The sequence below is a fragment of the Taurulus bubalis genome (assembly GCF_910589615.1).
Source record: "Taurulus bubalis genome assembly, chromosome: 10".
NCBI classification, from domain to species: Eukaryota; Metazoa; Chordata; class Actinopteri; order Perciformes; family Cottidae; genus Taurulus; species Taurulus bubalis.
The window spans coordinates 14,515,589-14,537,604 of record NC_136598.1 but is presented as its reverse complement, the minus strand read 5'-3'; the positions used below and the strand labels follow the sequence as shown (position 1 = coordinate 14,537,604).

General features: G+C 42.4%; 1 protein-coding gene across 2 annotated transcripts in view; it reads right to left on the bottom strand.

Moving 5' to 3' along the window:
* The window catches only part of rsrc1 (arginine/serine-rich coiled-coil 1), a 111,398-nt gene extending 92,127 nt beyond the window's left edge, over positions 1 to 19,271 (bottom strand). For both annotated transcript variants that reach the window (XM_079225440.1, XM_079225441.1), the window contains exons 1-3: positions 19,264 to 19,271; positions 18,490 to 18,660; positions 15,485 to 15,607 (exon numbers count right to left, since the gene is read on the bottom strand). In XM_079225440.1, coding sequence (XP_079081566.1) covers positions 15,485 to 15,607; positions 18,490 to 18,659 — 293 coding nt within the window. In that variant the 5' untranslated portion in view covers position 18,660; positions 19,264 to 19,271. The remainder of the gene's footprint in view (positions 1 to 15,484; positions 15,608 to 18,489; positions 18,661 to 19,263) is intronic.
* Between the last annotated feature and the right edge of the window lie 2,745 nt (positions 19,272 to 22,016).

Genomic DNA, 22,016 nt, shown 5'->3' with positions numbered 1-22,016 from the left:
ATGTATAAGAGTTACACTGAAACTCAAGGGCTGCAATCTGCAGATTTTCAATCATTCAATAAAAAAGGTACAGAAAATAGTTATTAGAAAACAAATTTGCAGCCCGTCGCTTCAAATGTTTTCTTTGGTCCAAACCCAACATGTATTCAACTGTCACAAGAAACAAAACAAACACATTTTTACATTTACACAAGTCAAGAATGTGGCTGCAAATAATCAATTATTAAGCCATTTATTGTTCTTGATTAATCATTTTCTCTATAGAATGTCAGTGCTTGCTATAGTTTCCCAAAGCGTCAGATTATGTATTCAAATTGTTTTGTTCAACCAAACGTCCAAATTATTTAGTTTATAATCAGATATAACAAGAAAACAGCTAGTCATCACATTTGAGAAGCTTTAAACTTATGCGCACCATGCCCCCGATGTGGGGGCACTGGGGTTGGACCTCTTGTTCCCCGTGTTCAAGTAGTCATAGTCGTATGAACCCCCTATCAGTTCTAATAGTTGTGTTATTTTACATCATTTTTTTTTTTGTGATTTTTCAGGTACTAACAGTACCTGATAATAAGGCTTATACTTTATTATACCCCCACAAGCCCGTAGAGTTACTGAGATGTGTTTGTTAGTGAACTCCGACTTTGTAAGGGCTACTTATTTAGTGAAACCTAACGGTCCGCCGTAGAAGTTGACGGAGTCGACGAAGATTACGTAAGTACATCAACTTAACGGTTACTTTAATTATTGTTTACACCACATGTTAAACAATGATGTGGTTCCGGAGAGTTTTTTTTTTTTTGTCCGATAATAGGCGCGGGGGGATTTTCGCGCACGGTTACCATAGTAGCGAATGCTTGGAATTAGCATCCGCATTATTAACTTTTCCCACAGAAAAGCCCCTCTCATTGCAGCTACTAAAGCAGAAAACCTGGAGTGTTGATCAAAAATAATCATTATGACATCTGATTCAGAAGCAGAGGTGAACGCAGCCATCAGTCACGGGCAATTTGATTTTGCATGTTTAATATCGTTTACTGGAGCTACGATTAGGCTTGTCAGAAAAAAGCAAAGGAAAAACATTGGCATTTTTGATGTTTGGAGTCTCCAAATGAGATAATCCATCAATGGCCCAAACAGACCTTGGAATGAGTGAATCTATGTGTTGACAATGCCTGCGTATGTTTTAATCAACAGTACATGAGGGGAAATACAACAGAGTTGCACTGTTCCAAACCAAAGTCTTATATTTAGAGCCAAGCAAATTGTGGCCAGAAGCAGCAGATGCAATACACACAATCCCACCCTCTCTCTCTCTCTCTCTCTGTCTGCCTGCCTGCCTCTCTTTCTCCCTCTGATGGCAAAGAAAACAGCCCACTTCTGGGGTGTGCAGCAAATTAAATTTACTGTAGTTAATAGAGTGAGCCTATGCTGCTAAATGTCAATTTCCTGACCAAGTCCTTCCCCTTGGAGAATGATTAGCTAATTTGGGCTGGGGATAAATGGGCTAATGCAGGACACACAGATAAACAGACACAGTTGGACCCCATGCCAAGCCCTTTCCCTGCTTTACATTTCATTGGCCTTATTATCGCCAGGGAAAATGGGTCCCCCTATGGTCTAAACATATTTTCATTTCTAATAAAAGGCCCTTGCTGGTTGCCCCCTCGTACAAACCCCCCCATACACACATATGCTGCCCCCTCACAGCCTCCTTCCTCCATTCCCTCGTTTCACAGTCCAATCCATTAAATCGGAGCTTTGCAATTGGCTGGGACGGTTTTCCTGGTGAATTATCAATAGAGTAATTATGCTGCATGTTGGGAGCCGGGCTGAAGCTTATCGCTGCTGACCCCCTGGTGCGCGCCAGGATATGATCCCTCACCGCAGTCCATTGGGGTAATTATGTGGTTGGGTGTGAAGCTGGATGGTGTGTTACCCCTTATCAGTCTGTATTCTATTTCTGTTTTCATTGAAAATTGGACATTAATGGCAGCTACGCGATACCACTAGTGTCAGATACAGGTGAGCGTCTCCAATGGAATCTGACACCATTTAAATCACTATTCATACTACGCGGTGTAGGGATGGGGAACACATGAACACACCCCCACACACACACACACACACACACACACACACACACACAAACACACACACACACACACACACACACACACACACACACACACACACACACACACACACACACACACACAAAAAGACTAATTATCCTCACTGTTCCTTTAACCTTATCTTCCACATATTCATATTGCTTCTTTGTTTCCACAGTCGCTGTCAGGAGGACAAAACAAAGTTCATGTGCATATTGTATTGTTCCTGTGGCACACAGCAAGTGATGTTCCTAGTAATGCCCCGAGCAGCATCCCGGTCTATGCGTTGTGGCGCAGCAGTGATTAATTGTGTAACTTTACCCCTATCGCATTTCAGTGGACGCTGGCAACAGTGACCCTGATCTGACCAGTCTTTCTGACCAACAATATACCAAAAGCTAGAGAAGAGGGCATTCAGGTCCGTTTCCTGGTTGGATATTGTAATGATGATAAGCAGCACAAATAATTGAGCATAATAACGTGAGTATAGGATTAAATATCGGGATTGTTGAATTAACATTTTACCATAATTTTGTTCATCATCGACATGTGTCAATATAGAGAGCCTCAAGGCCAGCCTCTAAACCACCGTGCTCCATTGTACCCGTGTTTTTTTGTGGTGTTTTTTTTCTTTTTTTTTTCTAAAAAGTTTAAATTTGACTCATTTCATTTTAAACTCAAATTGAGTTAAGTAAAAATGTATCCATTGTCATTCTAACAAAAATGTTAAAAAAGGATTCAGTCAACTACAACTTACCAATCATTATCTAATATTTATAAAATAATGTGGTAGTCAATTTCCACAAGTACAGCAATAGACACCGAGTTTAAAATATGGACAATATCATGTTTCAGCTCTCAGAGGGAGAACTAATTAATGAAAAAGTAAAAAAAAAAACAAAGCCAGTGGAACAGGTGTACAAGACGGATGCAACTAAAATATGCATTTGAAACAATATTAACGTAATATATATATTTGTGTAGTGTTGGATAGACTCTAAACATTGATGCCATTTGTTAAAAACAGATGGGTGATGCCCAGAAAAATACAATGCAAAAGTCATAGCATTTATGACTACTAAGAAGAAGTTTCGAAACCCTAAAATGTATTTCAAATCTTTATAATTTACTCTCTGTATCAACAGAATATCTTACTGCACCGCCTGAAGCAACCCACTCTGCTGGTGGTACCTATCTAGTAGAGGTAAAACCTTGGATTTGAGCACTCTTCAGCCACACACAGATATGCGCGCACACACACACACCGACACACACACACACACACACACACACACACACACACACACACACACACACACACAAACACATACACACACACACACACACAAAGACTACAAAAAGATTGCCAGCCGACTTTTCCAAGCAATAGACAGATTGAAAAAGAAACGGGCCTATTGAAAGTAAGAAGATCCATATTTGAAGAACTTCATTAATGCGCTGTTCCCCGCAGAGTTATTTCCAGTGACAGAGCACACAGCAGCAGCTTCATGTTCAAGTTAAAAGTCACTTTTCTTTTTTCTGCCATTTCAGTGTGTCTAAAAGCACCTTGAGTGAGCAATGTGCATTTCCTGCTGCCAAAAGACGTGGAAAACAGCTGTTCCTGCCTGACGCTGCCTGCTGAATGGAATGCAAATATGTTAACCATCCAGAATTTATTACTTTTGAGTGCTCTTCAAACGCAACGGCAGACACAAGTTTAATTTATGATATTCCTCTAATTATGAGAGCTGTTGAAATCATTTCCCAAGCTGCTTCCTCCTTCCAAGCAGCCACAATATCCGTTCCCTCGGTTCACAGTACACGCACACACACACTCAGTCATCCACCATTCACACCCACACTGAAACATAAATATACATACACACATACACTAAATGACACACAGAGAATCACTGAAAAGTTGCTGATTGTGAGCACAATTAACACAGCAAAGACAGAGCATGAAAGATTCAGAGAAATGTTTTTTCTGTCCCCCTCTGCTTCATAAAAGCAATGTTTAGATTTTTCATAATCTTCAGTTTGCTTTTAATTTAGCAGTCGTCAACACAAACGTCTGCAATGCCCTGCTATGCTGTGAAGCAGAAATGAGACCCCATGCAGGCCACCCACCCACTCACTACACCGCCCCCCACTACACCCCCCCCCCCCCCCCCCCCCCCCCACACACACACACACACACACACACACACACAGTTACAGCCACAAGCCACAAGGTCAAGTCATTTAGCAGAGTTCAAAGGCCCCTCAGATCTAAATGAACCTACAACGGCCAGCCACCGATGAGGGAAAAGATGACTTTCTGCACCAAGATGCGGTTTCCTTGGGTGTCCATGCACGTGTGTGTATGTGCATGGACGTGCGTGTGCGTCGCTGCACGCCCATGTGTTGATTACCCGATGTCTTCATTGGCGCATATGCCCAGTGTCACTCAGTCTCCTCATCGCAATCCTAAACTTGGCCGTCTGGTGTGCACCAGTGACCTTTGACCCCCATGCAGCCGAAGCTCGACATGACACCCATTAGCAGCTGGAGCCAAGGGGGGCCCTAGCTCAGCCACTCAGCCCAGACACAAGGTCAAGTGAAGGTCACACTTAGACTAGGTGCTAACCTGCCAACTCGCTCACAGCCACTCACACAATTGAAACCCACTTTTTCCCACTTCCATCCATCACGGCCCGGAACAATTAGTTACACAGAGTTAGGAGAGAGTTGTTTTGGTTGTCATTGCCTCCGCCTGTAAGAGGGTGGAAAGCAGGGAGGGAGAAAAAAAAAGTTGAAGGACTGTAGGATGAGGAGAAGGAGTGCACACTAGACAAGGCGAGACAATAGGTGAAGGACAACTGGAGGAATGGAAGGAGAAGTAACAATAAGATAAAGAAAAAAAAAGGTTATAAAAGTTGGGGATTAAAGAACAAACAGGGCAACAAAAAGGGGGAGAATGAAAAATAAAAGACTGGGACTCATGGAGAGGACAGAGCAGACAGCCGTGCTTCACATCAAGCTGGCTCCAATTAGCAGGTGTGCTCTCAGACGCTCGCGCTCCCTCTGGTCAGGGAAGATGTATTTTTCTGCCTTTTATTCGCATGTATTTATGAAGTGGTAGGAGATCTGAGGGCCCTTAGCATAACAGCCTTTTATTGTTTAAATGTGGACTGCTCGGCCCCGTGTGCTTAAGTGATTTAGGAACCTCACAACTCCAGTATAAGAAAAATCATAAACGCTGAGACAAACCATGTGGGTGGACTGTAAAAGGCACCGAGGAACGGGCCGACAAAAAGCAGACACACATTCCACTACTAAAGGGAAACTACACTTAATTAAACACCCAAGACACAACTGGTATAGCGCCCTGTAAAAAACTATTAGTTTCCCCTCTTCAGTGGAATAACATAAAGTTGTCTTCTGAAAGAACAGAGGCTTGTCTCATAAAGAAGTTTCTCAAAAAATCTTTTTTTCTTAAATAACTGCTGTCAAGACTGAACAAGGAGTGAGAGCGAGAGAGATAAACGTGGAAAGAGAGATCCAGAAATGAATAGAAAGAGAAACACTTCTACCTTTCCCCTGCCCTGCATCGGTCGGTTTCCGTGCTCTCCGTGTCCCATGCAGAGTTAGAAGTAGCCCACGGAGGGGCAGATTTGACCTTCTTTTACCAATCACAGTCGGTGGTTAATATGTGAAGCATAACACCACTTTGACACTGACCAGTTTTGTAAACAATAAACTTGGACATATAGAGCTTTCCTGGCCAACCCTCTTTAAAAAAATATCACAGAAAAACTCTGCATTGAAAGGTTGCATGTTATGGGATCACGATATGTTGAAAGCTGCAGACAGCTTTAAAAGAACCTTTTTTTAATATTTTCTCTCACCTCTCCAGCAAGTTACTGCTGATGATTTGACTTGCAATGTGCTGCTGTAAGCTGGATGCAAATCATGCCGCATGTTACAGTGATGGCATAAATGTCATTCATTACACATGTGCAGTAACACATTAGAGACGGGGTGCACGCTTTGTTATCACACTTTTTGTGAGTGTCAATATCCAACAGAGTTTACAGAGAAATCTGGCAAACTTCCAATCCAACAAAACTGTTGACTGCATTTAAAATAATTACATCTTTCCCGCTTTGATTTCAAGCCAAAATTGAGACGTCGGGTTCTCTGTTCAACCAGTCACAGAAGTCTGCTCTTTGTTCAGCCAATCATACGACAGTTGGCCACGTATCCTTTGGGCGATCCATCTATCTCCACTTCATCCTCATGTCCTCGACTCTGCCAAAACCCGAATGGATAGACAGAACAAAAAAGGAAGACAAATTTCAAATAGAAAAACTCATGCGCATGCTGAGAACGTGTTTCATTACTTTCAAAAAGATTGTCAAGGTTTCAGTCAAGGCGCACATGATCCTTGTTTCATTTCTCTGCCATTCTCTCTCATTTTTCTCTTCTTTTTCCACAAATAAATTACTAAATGTGTGAGTGAAACCACATGCTTGTGTGTGTGTGCGTCAGTGTGTGTGTTTGTGCGGTTCCTTTGCTTGTCCAAAGTGAACTGACAAGTGCAGGCAGTGGTTCCATTAGCTGGCAATTTGCTCCCAAGTTGTCCGAGAGGGAGAAGAGGAATGAAGGAGTGTTTTTTGGCAGGCAACGCACATGGCTCTGCTTAGGACGAGTTAAGTGTGGTGCTCACACACATAATCCTAGGCCATGATTCAAACACTTTTGTAAAACATACACTCTCAAAAAGGCAAGATCTTACATGTGAATATGACCACGGCCTAAACGGAGATCAATGCCTCAAATAATGAAAATGTACATCGATTGTAAAGATGCACATTTTCATTGACAAACCCATTTATAAATGTGTGCTAAAAGGTCAACACTATACGTCCTAGTCTAAATATGCAAGCATATTGTAAAGACGACCAACTAAATAAGTGCACACACGCTTCCCTCTGCCTCCCATAGAACGCTGGTGTCCATATGGTTTGAGCCAGAGCGTAAGCAGAGTACAAGGTAAACACGCCTGACTGAGGTTTGTCCATGCATGCTCTCTTAGCATGTGTCTCTACAGACTGGCTCAAAACCTGGCCACGGAATCACACACAGCACATAAACACACCTCCCTCCCTCCATCCGTGTGTGTGTGTGTGTGTGTGTGTAGCATGTTTAAGAGTGAAAAGAAGAACTGTGGACAGACGGTGGCGTTTATCTGTGCATAAATTAAGAGCAGAAGCACTTAATTAAAAACGGGGGAAATAAGCACAGATAAAATAAAACTTTGCTAATCGGCTACTTGGCAAGGTGACCTCTGAGCGCACCGGGCATCATTCTAGGACCCGCTGTCCTGCTGGGCGAGTGGCACAGGGGGGCAATGTGCAGGTCCGGCTATGAGCAGCAGGCAACTGGTAGAGCCCCCCCTTCTCTCTATGCTCTCTCTCTCTCTGTGTCTATGTATCCTTGTCTCTCTCTCCCCCTCCTTCTCCGCCCAGAGTGTTATTAGACCCAGGGCTCCGCTATGGCTCCAAACAGCTCAATGACAACACACAGGGCCTGCCAATTAGAAATAATTAGACAGTCATTTCAGTGGCAAGTCTTTTTAAGTGCATATATAACGATGCAATGATGCTTATTAGCCGGCCTGAGCCGGCGAGGACCGGGGCCTCAAACGCTTTGGTGCTGGAGAAAATAATTATGCCAGTGATCACAAAGCGGGCTGCACATCTCTGTACTTCACCTCCACGCGTTTCAAAAATCCACTTCATTAGCTCCCGTAATTAATCCTCCATTAATTGCAGGAAAAGCCCAGTTTACCTCCCTTCGTTTCTAATTATCATCTTATAAATAGTTATGGTTCTAATTAATGTGTTCATTAGGCAGGATATTTCTCTCAAAGCCTCGCTGGGAGCCAAAGGTCCGGCTCGGCTCTCTCTGAAGCCTAACCAGCCAGAAGGTGAGGCCATCCTGCCTGCATTTGCTTTTATTTTACTACATTCAACCTCCTAATTGGCATTTAAAACCCAATTTGGAAGAACTTCAAGAAGCTTAAATAGGAGAGAGAGACAGAGAGAAGGCAGGAAGGAAAGAGAGAGAGATACATTTGGTGCTCATTTTCCTATGCCAGAGCTAAAAGCGTTTCTGTCTCCGTCTTTCCCTTGGTCTGGCCAGACGGACGAGGCTTTTCACTGTCATGAAGTGAAAACAATGATGGCTGGTTGAATGTATTAGTCTTTGGCATTGTAGAGATTTTATTTGCTAAATATTGCAAGTGTGTCTCTACCAAAGAAATAACAGAGGGAGTGTCATACTTCTACTGGGTTCAGTCATCAAACAAAAGAACATTTTGTCTTTCATATACACATATAAAGTGACTAGTCTGCTTTCTATGATACCAATATTAATCATAAAGATGTGTTTAATCAAACAGTTTTTAAAAAGATAAGTTACCCAGCGCTCTCAATGATTAGAGCTGTAAACTTCAACCAAACTTTTTTTTTAAACAACTCTGAATTCCAAAATATAAATGTGAAGAATGTATACTGTAATAACAATTTATTTTTATACAAGAGTTCATTTGGAAACACTGAATCATGCATCTTCTCATTGTCTCGATAAGAATCATGTTTATTACAATATTTTTGGGAAAAAAGTTCAAAATAAATTAGCAAAGTGCCTGGCACCTGTGTGTGTGTGTGTGTGTGTGTGTGTGTGTGTGTGTGTGTGTGTGTGTGTGTGTGTGTGTGTGTGTGTATGTGTATATATATATATATATATATATATATATATATATATATATATATATATATATATATATATATATATATATATATATATATATATGCGCATCTGTTGAAGCAAGAGCAAAAAACAAACAAAACGAAAAAGATTTCTTTCTATTTTATTCTGTTACACTCAAACATAAACAGCCAGAACAGAAAAGTTACCTTTCATTCAGCTTCTCGATTGTGATTTGCAGCGACAGTATAAAAGGGCATTAATTATCCGACCAATTCAACCAGTTACTTCATCTGGATGAACAGGTAAGAAAATATGCCACTTCACACGCCTATGATGTCTGCAGAAAAAGCTGATTCGATTTATCATTCGAAATGTATAGCAATGATTTGTTTTTCCGATACTACAAAATGTCTTTCCAACCATATAATGAGAACGATGACCTTGTGCGAATGTTCTTTCCGATTTTTTTTAATCACTTTCCGGTTTAAACACCAATCAATGTGCTTGAGTCATTCCACTCCATCATACAATATATATATGTATAATGGAGTATAAAACGACTACCTTTCCAGTCAAGGCTATAACATAACACGATTAATGTGTCTATACTTCCAGTTTGTTAAACAGATGGCAGGAGAACTTTTTGATGTTGAAATAGTCTTTGTTTTGGACCATTGGCCTAACTGCCTCATTTGATCGTCTCTGCAAGAGGACTGGTGTGATGCCTCCTGCGAGTTGAGTTGCGTGTGCGTGTTACACAGTGCAGACTCTCCAGCTAGGTTGCTACCCAGGGGAGTGGGCTAGTGTGTTGTGAGCCTGCAGGATGGAGGAGTGCAGTGGGGTGGGGGGAGGCTGGGTTGGCAGAAGTGAGGGGTGAGGGAGGGGAGGAGGGGGGTTTCCTCTGGCGTTAGAGGGGGAACACTGCTTGCGGCAAGGCGCGGATGAAAGAGGCTGTCTGTGTCAGTCACTTATTTCTCCCTTTGGTAAATAAAGGTTTCTGACAACAAAGCCGAGCAGCGCTTGACTGGCCTTTACAGCGGATAAATAAAAAAGACAACACAGGGAAAGAGAATAAGACAGAGAGACAGAGAGAGAGGAGATACACAACAACAAACGCGTTCAGATCTCACAACTAGAAGCATGTTGATTTTTATGGAGTAGAGAAGACGCAGCCAAACTAAACCAGGTCATCTTTCAGTTTAAATCAACACTTTGCAAGTCCGGTAATAGGGGAAGAAGGAAGAACGGGCTAAATGTCATCCTGCAGGAGGGGGGACAAGAAAAGATGTTGAGAGTCCACAGGATAACAGACAGACGGATGAAAAACAGCCAGGAGCCTGCTCTTGAATTCCAGCATGGTGTGTATTCTCCAGACTAACCAGAGATCACTATAAAACAGTGACAACAGTAAGTGAGATACTGCAACTGGACGTTTGTTTGCCGTCTTCCTCGTTTTATTTTCTATCCATCAGCACCATCATCCGTGCTTTATGGTTCTCTCATAATGGCAAGATCTCAGCGGTTTGTTGAGGAAACAAGATTTTACTTGTCATGTCCTCAAAACACACTCCCTTATGAAGCCAGCTACACCCAAAACCACCTGCAACATCACACACAGTCTAAACTGTGTGAATAAATATATGTTGGACACAAATGTGCAGAGCAATTTCCACCGTGTCACCTGACGGGGGAATTGCTGATCCAGGTGCAATGAAAAGCTGGGAGGCCACACTGCTCACCCAAAATAAAGTCCCTGATTTTCCTCACCCCACCTCTGCACTAAACTGCCCTACCTTTTGCTTCCCTTCCCCTCAGAGACCTTTCCCCCTTCTCCCTCCAGCTCCTCACCTCAACCCTCCCTGTTCCCAAGCTGCCTGGATGACCTTGCACACGCTCCATGTCGGTCCTACGCAGGAAAAGCTATCTAGCAGATGTACGACACCTCATCTCATACTGGGGAAAATTGCTGTGTGAAATAAATACTGGGCCATCGCTCAACCCTGCATGCACACACACACACACACACACACACACACACACACACACACACACACACACACACACACACACACACACACACACACACCTGGAGTCCTTCTGTGATCTCCAGTGCAGAAAGCAGAGCTATGGAGCTAAACGTCTAGATTACCTCATTCAAGCAGCAGCAAGACATGACAGGCTGGCGGTTCACTGTCTCATAACCAGAAGTCTGAGGGAATGATAGCAGCTAGCCCTGGGTGATGGTCTTTAGTCAACCCTGACCTCTGACCTCTCTGAAGAAAGACACCAGAATGTGCCTAAGGGGATTACTGAAGTGTCTCATTGTTATTATTATCATTACATCCATGTGTCATGTCAGCCTTAGTGCAGGACACCAGATCTGGTGCCTATTCCACTCTAGCAGGTAAACCTTGGGGCTTATTCATAACGCGTCCTTTTATTTTGTCAATTACATTTTTTATTCATTTAGATATATTAACATTATACATAAATACAAAAGTTAGGTTTGTCAGAGAATAATACGTAACACGTCCTTTGAACTTCTGTATTGTACTGAAACACTGCAGTGTCGTCTTGTGTACAAGAAATGTGAGTTTTCAGAAGGTTCAGAGGGATCAATTATACACCACAAAAACCTTTACACCACAAGTTCAGCTTGGACTTGAAATAGTCATACAGAGCCACATTTTTTGAACTGTTAAGATGCGGCCCCTGACTATCTGTCGAGGCCCAACTCATTTCCCTCCCCAAGTCCTTTCCACTTGCTTTAACTAAGCACCAGTTCTAACCGACCTCTGTGGCTCCAGGGTTGCTGAAATAATCCTGACTCTGGTCTGCTAACCTCGCTTGATATCCATCTCCTTTTAGGGAGAGACATAATTAGAGGTCTCACTCTCCTTACAGTCATGACAGCAGCCCAGTAATGAAGCCGCTCCAGTGTTAGCGGGGCTAAACCCTGACGCTAGCACTCTGCCCTGCTAACTCAACAAACACCTGAAATATTAATGAGGAAAATGTAAGCATTCCTGTGTGTGCCCTGCAGTGTATGATCTCACCTATGCGAGTGTGTGCACACGCGTGTGTGAATGACACGCTCGGCTTCTCTTTGATGGGTCGAGTGGTGGATTTGTCGCACCTGCCATTCCTCCATGTCTTCTAACAGTGCCGCTGAAGCGAACCGTTAAGTCAATGAAGGCCTGACAGAATGACTGACTGAGCCACACACATTTAACCCCTGCTGTGGACGCTCATAAAAGCGCAGCACTGCGCCGCTCCGCTGAGCTCACCTAAAGACGGGCCTGTGATCCAGGCTGTGATGAGCGGCTGCGTCGTCTTTGTTGGACCGGGTACACATCAGATCACTGTTCGCTGCTGCTGCCATGCTCCACTCTGCTCTCCCCCAGTGGACCAGGCCGTGACACCCCCCACCTCCGCCATGAACATGCATACACGCAACTCTGCACATACATGCATACACTCAATCAACCTCACACATGCTGGTGCGCACGCACACACAAAATATGCCTGCTCACATCAAAGAGAATAAACATTAATGGCAAATAGGTAATCTGCTCCTCTTGTCTGTTTTACATTTCAGGGCAAGATTGACTGCCTCTGGGGGACCTGGCCCTTCTCTGATTGAGGACAGGAAAAAAAACGAGAACGAGAGGAGAGAAGGAGGAAGCAACGATAGATGGTAAACACATGATAGAGCATTTTTCTTATTTCATGTATCTCTTTATTCTTTATTTATACATGAGAGATTGAAAAGAAGGTAATAATACCCCCTCCCTTCAACCCACGACTGCCCCACTATGGTCCTAATCTTCTCCCCTGCAATATTCTGATGCCGACGTTATTATTCTCCTTTCTTCTGAATAATATCCCTCTCTTGGGCCTATCTGTTCTCTCTACCGGTGCTCGCTTTTGTCTCTCCTCTTCATTTTCCCCCTTCTGGATCTCTCCGCTCTCTCCCTCTACAGTACTAACTGAACCTATTCTCCCCACACTTTTCCATTCTCCTCTAACTTCTCGTCTCTCCAGTCGGCGCACTCGGCCTCTTCTCGCTTCTCTCTTTCATATTCTGAAGGTGGTGCCATGTTGGCGTGGCTGGGGGTGGCGGTAGCAGGCAGCACCTCATATCCTATCTGCGTATCAATCATGAGGTCTGTCCACTCAATGCTCCTCTGATCCATCAGCCAGCCTCATCCCGGCACATACACACATACCACTGACTAATGGCAGTCAGGCACCTGTGCACACCAACCTGCTTTCATCCACACAGTGGCTGCAGAATGTGTATCCCACAACTAAACTGTACAGTACCGGACTTTAATACTACAGTCGATCGAAGTACTGCAGAAAATACTTGAAATACCGAATATTCACAAGGTCTTTATTAGTCCCATTTAGGCCATCAACTAACAACTATCTTTATTATCGATTAAGCTTACGGTTATTTTCTTGATAAACAGAATATTCATTAGTTCTATAAAATGGCAGACATTTGTGAAACGATGCCTTTACCAGAACCTAAAAGATGGCTCTTCAAATATCTTATTATTGCAAATGATAATCAGTTTACTCTCAAACAACACAAAGAAAAGAAGCAAATGCTCACATTTGAGGAGCTGGAACTACAAGCAACTAAAACAATCAATTGATTATCAAAACCAATTTTTTTGCAGATTGACAAACAAATTACCCAACTAATCATGTCAGCTCTCGTCCCCTTTTGTTATATTACACAACAAAATTTCCACTAGATTGTTCTAAGGCGCACACATGTTCACGCCGCCGACAAAGTTTTGCAGACACAAATTGCAGCTGCCATCACATAAATGCATAAATTCATCATCAATGCCAACATTTTGTACATCCCCACCTCCAACACTGCCTCCAACACCGCCTCCACACCCCACCACGCACTCCCACCAACACCAGCCCAACCCACCTGCTCCTCGCTCACCGCTAAGCCGATTACACAACGCAACCCTCTTAATCACAGTACAGCATTTGTAAACACCGATGTCATCGACTGTAGTTCTAAATCTCCCAAATCCCCTCCACCCTTCATCTCACACCACACCAGTAATGCCATTTTCGACTGATGTTTTAATCACCAGTGCCGCTGTGAGTGATTGCGACTGAGAAAATGGAGAAAATGTGTGAAAACTGTTTGGACAAAGTCCATAAATGGTTTCAGTTCACGGTGCAACACGGAAATGTGCTGCTTGTTGTGATGCCACAAAATGTTCTGTGACCATTAGGTTGGAGAGTGCATGTGTGGTGTCTTTTTATGGCACCATCAACCACTCTTATGTCAAAACAACTCTGTTGGATCATCCATTCATCCTGACACCTCTGTAATGAAGATATTAAAACTCTTTTTCCTTTGTGATTAAAATGATCTCTGCTCTCCCCCACAGCCATACACAAGTAAACAAAGGGCCTTGCTTGCGCATATATTATGACAACCTTTCTTCAATTGTGCGTCTGTGCATGTTTGTGTGTGTGTGTGTGTGTGTGTGTGGGATTTAAAAACAGCACAGTTTACTGGTTCATTAGCACCAGATTAGCTATGCTAATGACATGGACCACCACACACAGAGACGTTGCCTTTATGTTTCTGAAAGAGATACACCACTCACTATGACTCTGTGTGTGCGCAAGAAGTGTGGTGCAGGTGTGTACACATTAGTCTTGCATGAATTAGTTAGTCACTTGGTAAAAATTACACCAATAATAATCATAATTTAACAGAGTATGTATGGGTAATGATGTTTTAATTGTATTCATGAGTGAAAAGAGAGCTGCTGCCAGAAGAGATTTGCGAAGGATTGAACTGGTGTTGCAATTTGACCTGCTGTTTCCACGAGTGTTTCATTATTACTCACAAAGTAGACAGTCAGGACAAGCTGAGACACGAGTACGATGCACACGCAGCACACTCTTCCAGACCTAAGACGCAAGTTTCCATGCGGCTCTAGCTGATGACATAAGACACAAATAGGAAACTATGTGTTTGTTAGCACTGAAGTAAACTTGCAAAAAGCTTTCTTTTTATAGGAAACATCTGCAAAGGCATTCCATATACTGATTTGGAATACAAACACCCAAAGTGCTTCAAGACCATTTTATTTTGTCTTTATTAAAGCATGTAGCAATTGTTCATCGCTCATTCTCTCCAGGTAATGTATACTTTGCTTCAGTGCAGATTAAACATATTCTATTCAAGCATATTTTTATGTTTGATTTTGTTTAGTTTTACTCTTTAAAATAATATAGATGTGTCTTTTATATATTTTCTTTATACATCTTATTTGAAGCACTTTCATTACGTACACACATGCTGACAAATACAATTGCCTTGCCTTAAATATTGTTCAATATGTGTTCAGAAAGTGTTATTATTTTTCACTGTTACCAATAAAATTTTGAGGCCAAGACTATGTTGCAGAAACTGAAGATTAATCCAAACACAAGTGTCAGTAAAATTCCAATACTTTGGATTCTGTAGTCAGACTCAGCAACAATACGAATCATAAAATGTTCACAACAAAAACCACCAAAGCGTGAAGATGATAGTGTGTATGTGTCTGTGATGATGTTACCTCTTGTCTCGGCTGCGTGACCTGTGTGAGCGGTGGCTCCTCCCCTTTTCTCTCTCTGTGCTGCGACTCCTCCTCTTGCGAGACGAACTGTGGGACGAGCTGCTGCTGGAACGTCTCCTTCTCCTGGAGCACACCGAGCAAAAACATACACATTCAATTCTATTATTGGCAGGACCATTTAAACAAATCATAAATCAGACAGCAAGCTTGTGGACTATTAATCATTTTCCCAAAATTCACAGAGAATACACATTTGTTAAGAGCAATCTTACTAGCTTAATTTTGTAGTTTTCCATAGGCTACCATAGATAAAACGAACCTACAAAACCAAAATCAAACACCTCTAGTATCAGCTCCCTCCTCACGGATTCCCCCCTTAGGCTCCACCCAGCAGAGGCAAGAACCTTTTCTATTATTGTCTGTGTTTGTTCACCATCGTCTGAAATTATTCCCTCTCCTGCATACGTGAATGCTGTATTCCTAATTTGTTTTGCTGTTCATTTCAAGAGCAAATATGTCCTAGTGTCCCAGACAACCTCACCTGCTACGAGCAACGCTGACGGCTACTTTGCATTAGTGAACACGCTCGGTTACGGCCAAGAGCAGCAGAGCCATGCAGGCTGCCCTGCAGTTCCTCCACAGGGGCCCTTTGGTGCTCTCTTGCTCTTTAATGTGGCTACAGCAGTTTGTGTAGCGTCTATTTTCCAAACACCACTCACACCGCGTGCCTATTGATATCATGTAGCAGGAGGCATTTATGGGGGTGAATGTAAATGTAGAAACCCCCTCTTGTCTACTGCGCAAACAGTTTGAGCAATATTAATTATTTAAAATCTCTTCTTTTCTTTCACCAAAGCTAAAAATACCCAAATCTTTTAGCACACACAAAAAATACATAGACTGTGCTATGGGAGCTCTGCAAGATAGAGGGGAAGAGAGGTAAAAGCAAAGCAATTCAAATAACACAGAGGCTGAACTATCAAACCAGAGTTGTACCACTTAGAGCAGCACAGGAACGAACCATTAGTATTCCAAAGGCTGGATCCCATGAGCAGGGCCTTGTGAAATAACTTCCACAGCTCGCGTACAACCACTTCACACGTTACACAGAAGAAACACACAGTAGTGAGCTGAGGGTTTTTGGAAGGCGGCGTGAGCTCACATATTTTCTCAGAAGCCTGCGCAAATGTAACGTAATAAAAACATAATGGCTCAAACACATGGGAGTAGGAAGCGCTGGTTAACACAAAATCCTTTCCCGTGAAGACAGCACCTATCTTGGATTGTCGAATTTCATGTATCTTGCTAACTCAAACACACTGTCTTGATTGTGCTCACACTCATAGCCACACTTACTTTCTTCACGCATACAGATTAATTACGTGGTCATGATGTCACCAACCTAGAGCATAAGCACTCTTCGGTTTGACCACATGTTAGGTCTCTCTACACTGCTTGTATGTATGCAGGTTAAAAATGCCACAGGATGTGTGTCGTCTTTCATACAAGCCTATTTGAGGAACTAGTTTCATTGCACACGCACACACACACACTGCCTTAGTTAATTGATCCAAATGTATGGCTAATAGATGAGGGACTGTGGTCCCATGGTTTGCCCATCCAGCCCCATCTCATACAGACAGGCAATGACTTCCAATCAGCAGTAATGGACCTTGACCAAGCCTCATAAATAATTACCATCAACTGGCCTTGTCTGAGCAGCCATACAGCCAGTGGCAGCTGTGGATGGATGGAGGAGGCCAGGTCCAGCCACTAGCCACTTGTAAAGATGTCTGATTACTACTGAACCTCCCCCTTCCTTCCTCGGAGTCTGCTTGATAACAAATCGTGTCATTTTGGAAACATGAGTAGAAACTCAGATTGTTTATTTCTGAGACTAGACAAAATGAGCCATATCTTACCTTTAGGTTTGTTTCATCACTAAAAGGACATTAAGCTTAAACACAAAAGGTAAAAGCGCTGGTTTCACTTTTTATAATATCCATCATACATATTTATTTTTGTGGAATAATATGACCAACTAAAACAGTGTAGGCTCAAGATTTGACTGTTACTTTTCATATCTGGGGAGAGGGATCCTCCTCTGTTGCTCTCCTGAAGGTTTCTTCCTTTTTTCCCTGTGAAATGTTTTTTTCTATTTTTTGAGGGAGTTTTTCCTGATCCGATGTGAGGTCCTGGGACAGGGATGTCGTATGTGTACAGATTATAAAGCCCTGCGAGGCAAATATGTTCATTTGTGATTTTGGGTTAAACAAAATAAACTGAATTGAATATCTCGGTCATCTTAGCAAAGTCATTACAAACCGTCCATCACTGTCCCTCGCTTCAGGTGAATCATTATTGACAATAAAAAACTAAATTTTCAATTATCCTGAGCAAAGAACAACACTAACATTAATACCGGACAGCATTCCTACAAATGCCACAGTGAAAGTTGGAAAAAAACTGTCCCCCTTTACCGACATGCGTTTAACGCAGGGATTCACAAGTATGTGTCTCAAGCTTTTGCAAAACAATACCCATCTTTTTGTCCTCTGAAAACAGTCACGAAGGCCAGAATGTTAGTGGCTTTATAAAATGTTGATCCATACTGATAATGCGCTTTGAAATTGATACAAGCTACTAGAATGCTAACTCAACTAGAACTGCGTTTTCGCTTGAATAGAAATACAACTCCTGAAGGTTCACCACTCGTACAGACTGTGGCTACAAAGTACGAGTGTTAGTCTTTACACAGGGACCATACATGTTAGCCTCCAATGAGCTGTAAAATGAATAGCAAGCCACATGTAATATAATAAGCCAACAAACTAAGTTTTCGACTTTCAATTCACGTGTGCAAATACAGAGGAGCATCTGAGTCAGGGGGTGGGCTGCTGGAGAACTTGCAGCATCACCACCAAAGCATCCCTGAAGATAAGGATCCGTCTTGCACCTTCAGCAGTCACCTGCTCAGTCCTCGTCCCCTTGTTATGCACTCTCACCTCCTGTCTTTGTCCTGGCTCCGGCGACCAGGCCTTCGACTCCGGCCGCTGGCCACCTTGCTGTTGGAGGATGAAGACGAAGAAGAGGAAGAGGAGGATGACCGGCGACGCTGTTTCTTCTTCCTCCTGCTCCGACTGTCATCCTCGCTATCAGATGAGCGGCGACCCATGCTGGCATGACACACACACACAGTACACACAGAGAGTAGACACACAGAGTACACACACAGAGTACACAAACAGTAGTGTTACTGATGAGCTCTCTGACATATTTTAGCAACAATTTGATTCAAGACGAAACCTACAGAATTGACGTGAACACACTAACATTTAACAAAGCTAGTAGCAGATTGTTCTCCACATCTTGTGAAAAAAATGTTGTATTGATGTAGCTTCTTTATACAGAGGTATAGTAATGAATTTGGTTGTGTAGCTACAGTTACAACATGTAACGTTAGCTGAGCATCAGCTACACGGAGGGAGGTAACAGTTATGTAACATAGGTCACAGTTACACCTCTAACAGCACTGTTCACAACCAATGTGCAGCAAATATGGAAGATAGATTTAAATGCCAGTTTTCTGTGGAGGCTAACTAGCCGGCTAGCTGTGCTACCTCCTCTAACGTCTGGCTGTATGCTAGCTCTTGTTTTGACTGAAGCCCCCAGGCCGCGTCACAGGAACCATGCACTGCGGTCAGTAAACGTCACGTGGAGGGCACCAACGAAGCAACGCAAACAAGAAGTTGCCTTGAAATTAAAATCCCGCTCCTCACCTTTTGAATCGTTGTGCAGCTCCACAACTCAGCCATGCACCACTCAGGAGCCCCAACTTGTCGAGTCGGAAAACATCGATCGAGTGCAGAAAAACGAATCGAGCACAGAGCAACAGATCGCGGGGCTGCTCCGCTCTCATCTGGGATTTTCGTGGGTTTGAATTACGTGCTCGTTTTTTTTCCTCAAAATTATATTGTCATCCTCAAATCAGCCTTATAAGATGCAGTATTTTTGTAAATAGCATACAGCTTAATGCACATACAATGAATAGTAATATAATTCCATTAACATATATATTTTTGGCGAGATGTTAAGGGTGCATCTTGATTTAGTGAGGCAACAATCAGGCTATGTTTCCATTATTGCATGACTGATGTAGGCTATCTGAACATTTTGGGATATTGGCTTATTCCAGCAGGGCCACTTTTGACACTGCGTGGCACTCTTTCAGATGAGGTTAATTATTGGAGCTCTTCTGGACGTATTCGTTAAATTGTGTCTGCCATTTTTTTTATTTAAGTCTCTATTCAATTGAAAATATCCCAAATGAAAATAACTGTAATGTGTATTTGTGTATATCAACAGTTCGGGTTACTTATATTAATGTTTGATCTGGCATACCATGAATTATAACACAAGCAAATGCCTGTGCGAGCTATGGTCTGTCAATTATAATTTGCATGAGATCATCCTCTCAGATAATAAGGTTTTACAGCAATATATACACAGCGCTGAAAGGGCAGAGCGAGCATCCAGCCAATTTGCAGCACAGTATAATAATTAATTATTTCATGAAACTCAAATAATTAAAAAAGCACATATCGGGACTGAAGGTGAAACTGCTTCACTGGCAACATGAATGAGTGAATGAATCAATAATATGGATATGACAGAAACAAGTTAATAGGGTTTCCACTGCAAATAGATACAAGTGGCTGCTTATCAGGGCGATTAGGAAACCATCCTGCTTTTAGATGCAGCAGGAATAATAGTAATTAATGCCTGAGGTTCGAGCTGAAACATCGTTAATATTTAATTAGGGAAATTGTTGGAGCTATAGTGTAGAAATGGAACTGTATATAGATCATCAATAAACACGTGTATGCATCAAATTCATCCCAACGTTTACAAAATCCCGCTGTATTTTGCCTGCCTCTATGTTTCCTACTCTTCTCACTTAATTGCTCTCTCCGCGGCGTTACTTTCACCGCAAGTCAACCATTGTTTATTTATTTTTGCAAATCATTTCAGCGGGAAAAGGAGTTGAAACACGTTAATTAGTAAGCCCAGTGGCAACGCATCGCGAGAGGCATTATAATTAAACGTTTAGCTGCTATTTAACATCCTAATGGCTTAAAAAATCCACTGAGAATGAATATTAAGCGATATAGTCTCACTAATGACGACAATTTAAAATACATAATTGCTGATTAGAAACATAAAGCAACGCTGCAAATAGCGTGAAACATTCAATTATTTGTCTCACAGGGTCCCAAACTTTCATGGCAAGCATACATATAATAGACTACTGTCGAGCATGTGCATTAACATTATTCAGGATAATATTCATAATATTATGATATACTGTGTTTATGTTATTATGTCGTTCATCAGTATTGCTAGAATATCAAATTAGTCATCAAACTACTACACTTAATTTATAATATATGAACACTTTCTGACATTATTTCAAACTTGTATTTCTATATTTATTTACTTTTGCAGCGAAAATGACATAAGAAAATGACATATAAACACATCAAAAAACATAAATGTATCAGGCCTGCAGCCAACTGACGACTGGGGTTTTTAGCCATATGATCACTTGAGCTTCCTATAAAAGCTCCAGTCGTTGCTGCTCCTCTTGGCAGCCCAGCTGTCCGCTTTTTTCTTTCTTTTTTGTTTACCCCTTTCCTCTCCGTGTCATCGTTGTGACTTATTTCCCCCCCAGATCACAGAGATATACTGAGGAAGGACTCCTCACCCATGTGCTTCCCTCTCTCTCTTGTCATTTTCAGATTTCTAAGCCACACCCCTGCAGAGAGAGAGAGAGAGAGGGAGAGAGAGAGAGAGAGAAAGAGAGAGAGAGAGAGAGAGAGAGAGACAGAGAGAGAGAGAGAGAGAGAGAGAGAGAGAGAGAGAGAGAGAGAGAGAGAGAGAGAGATCCATGACCATCTTACGGGTGTTTAAAAACTAACTCAGGACAATAGCAGCGAATGAGCGCTTAATTAAATTAATTAGTCCTTCTTGTCAATCTCGGATTAATGGCCAATAGTAACGGGGCTGCTAATGTGTTTTTTTTAACTCCTCTCTCCTCTCTCTCCCATATCAGTGAAGGGGAAGGGGGGCTCATCCCGGCATCCTGAGGGGAGGTAATTTGCACGGATCAAGGGGGCAAGGCGCCGCAAAGTATAAATACTGTGACTTCAATAGAGGATCACCAGCAGGTTCCCAACTCCGCTACCAAAGGAGGGAGGAATTGGCTGAGAAGAAGATATATTCTTTATATTTTTTACATTTTCTTCCAGAGTTGGCAGCATCCTTTCGCAGGCTATCGTTTTCAAGGGGTCGACTTTAAAACGAGCCACACTATTGATGTCTTAAGCTGTCGTGGAGCAAAGAGAGAGAGAGAGAGAAAGAGAGAGAGAGAGAGAGAGAGAGAGAGAGAGAGAGAGGAGAGTGTGTGAGAGAGAGAGTGAGTGAGTGAGTGTGTGTGGTGATTTTTTTTTTTTTAAGAGGAGAGAAGGTAGTG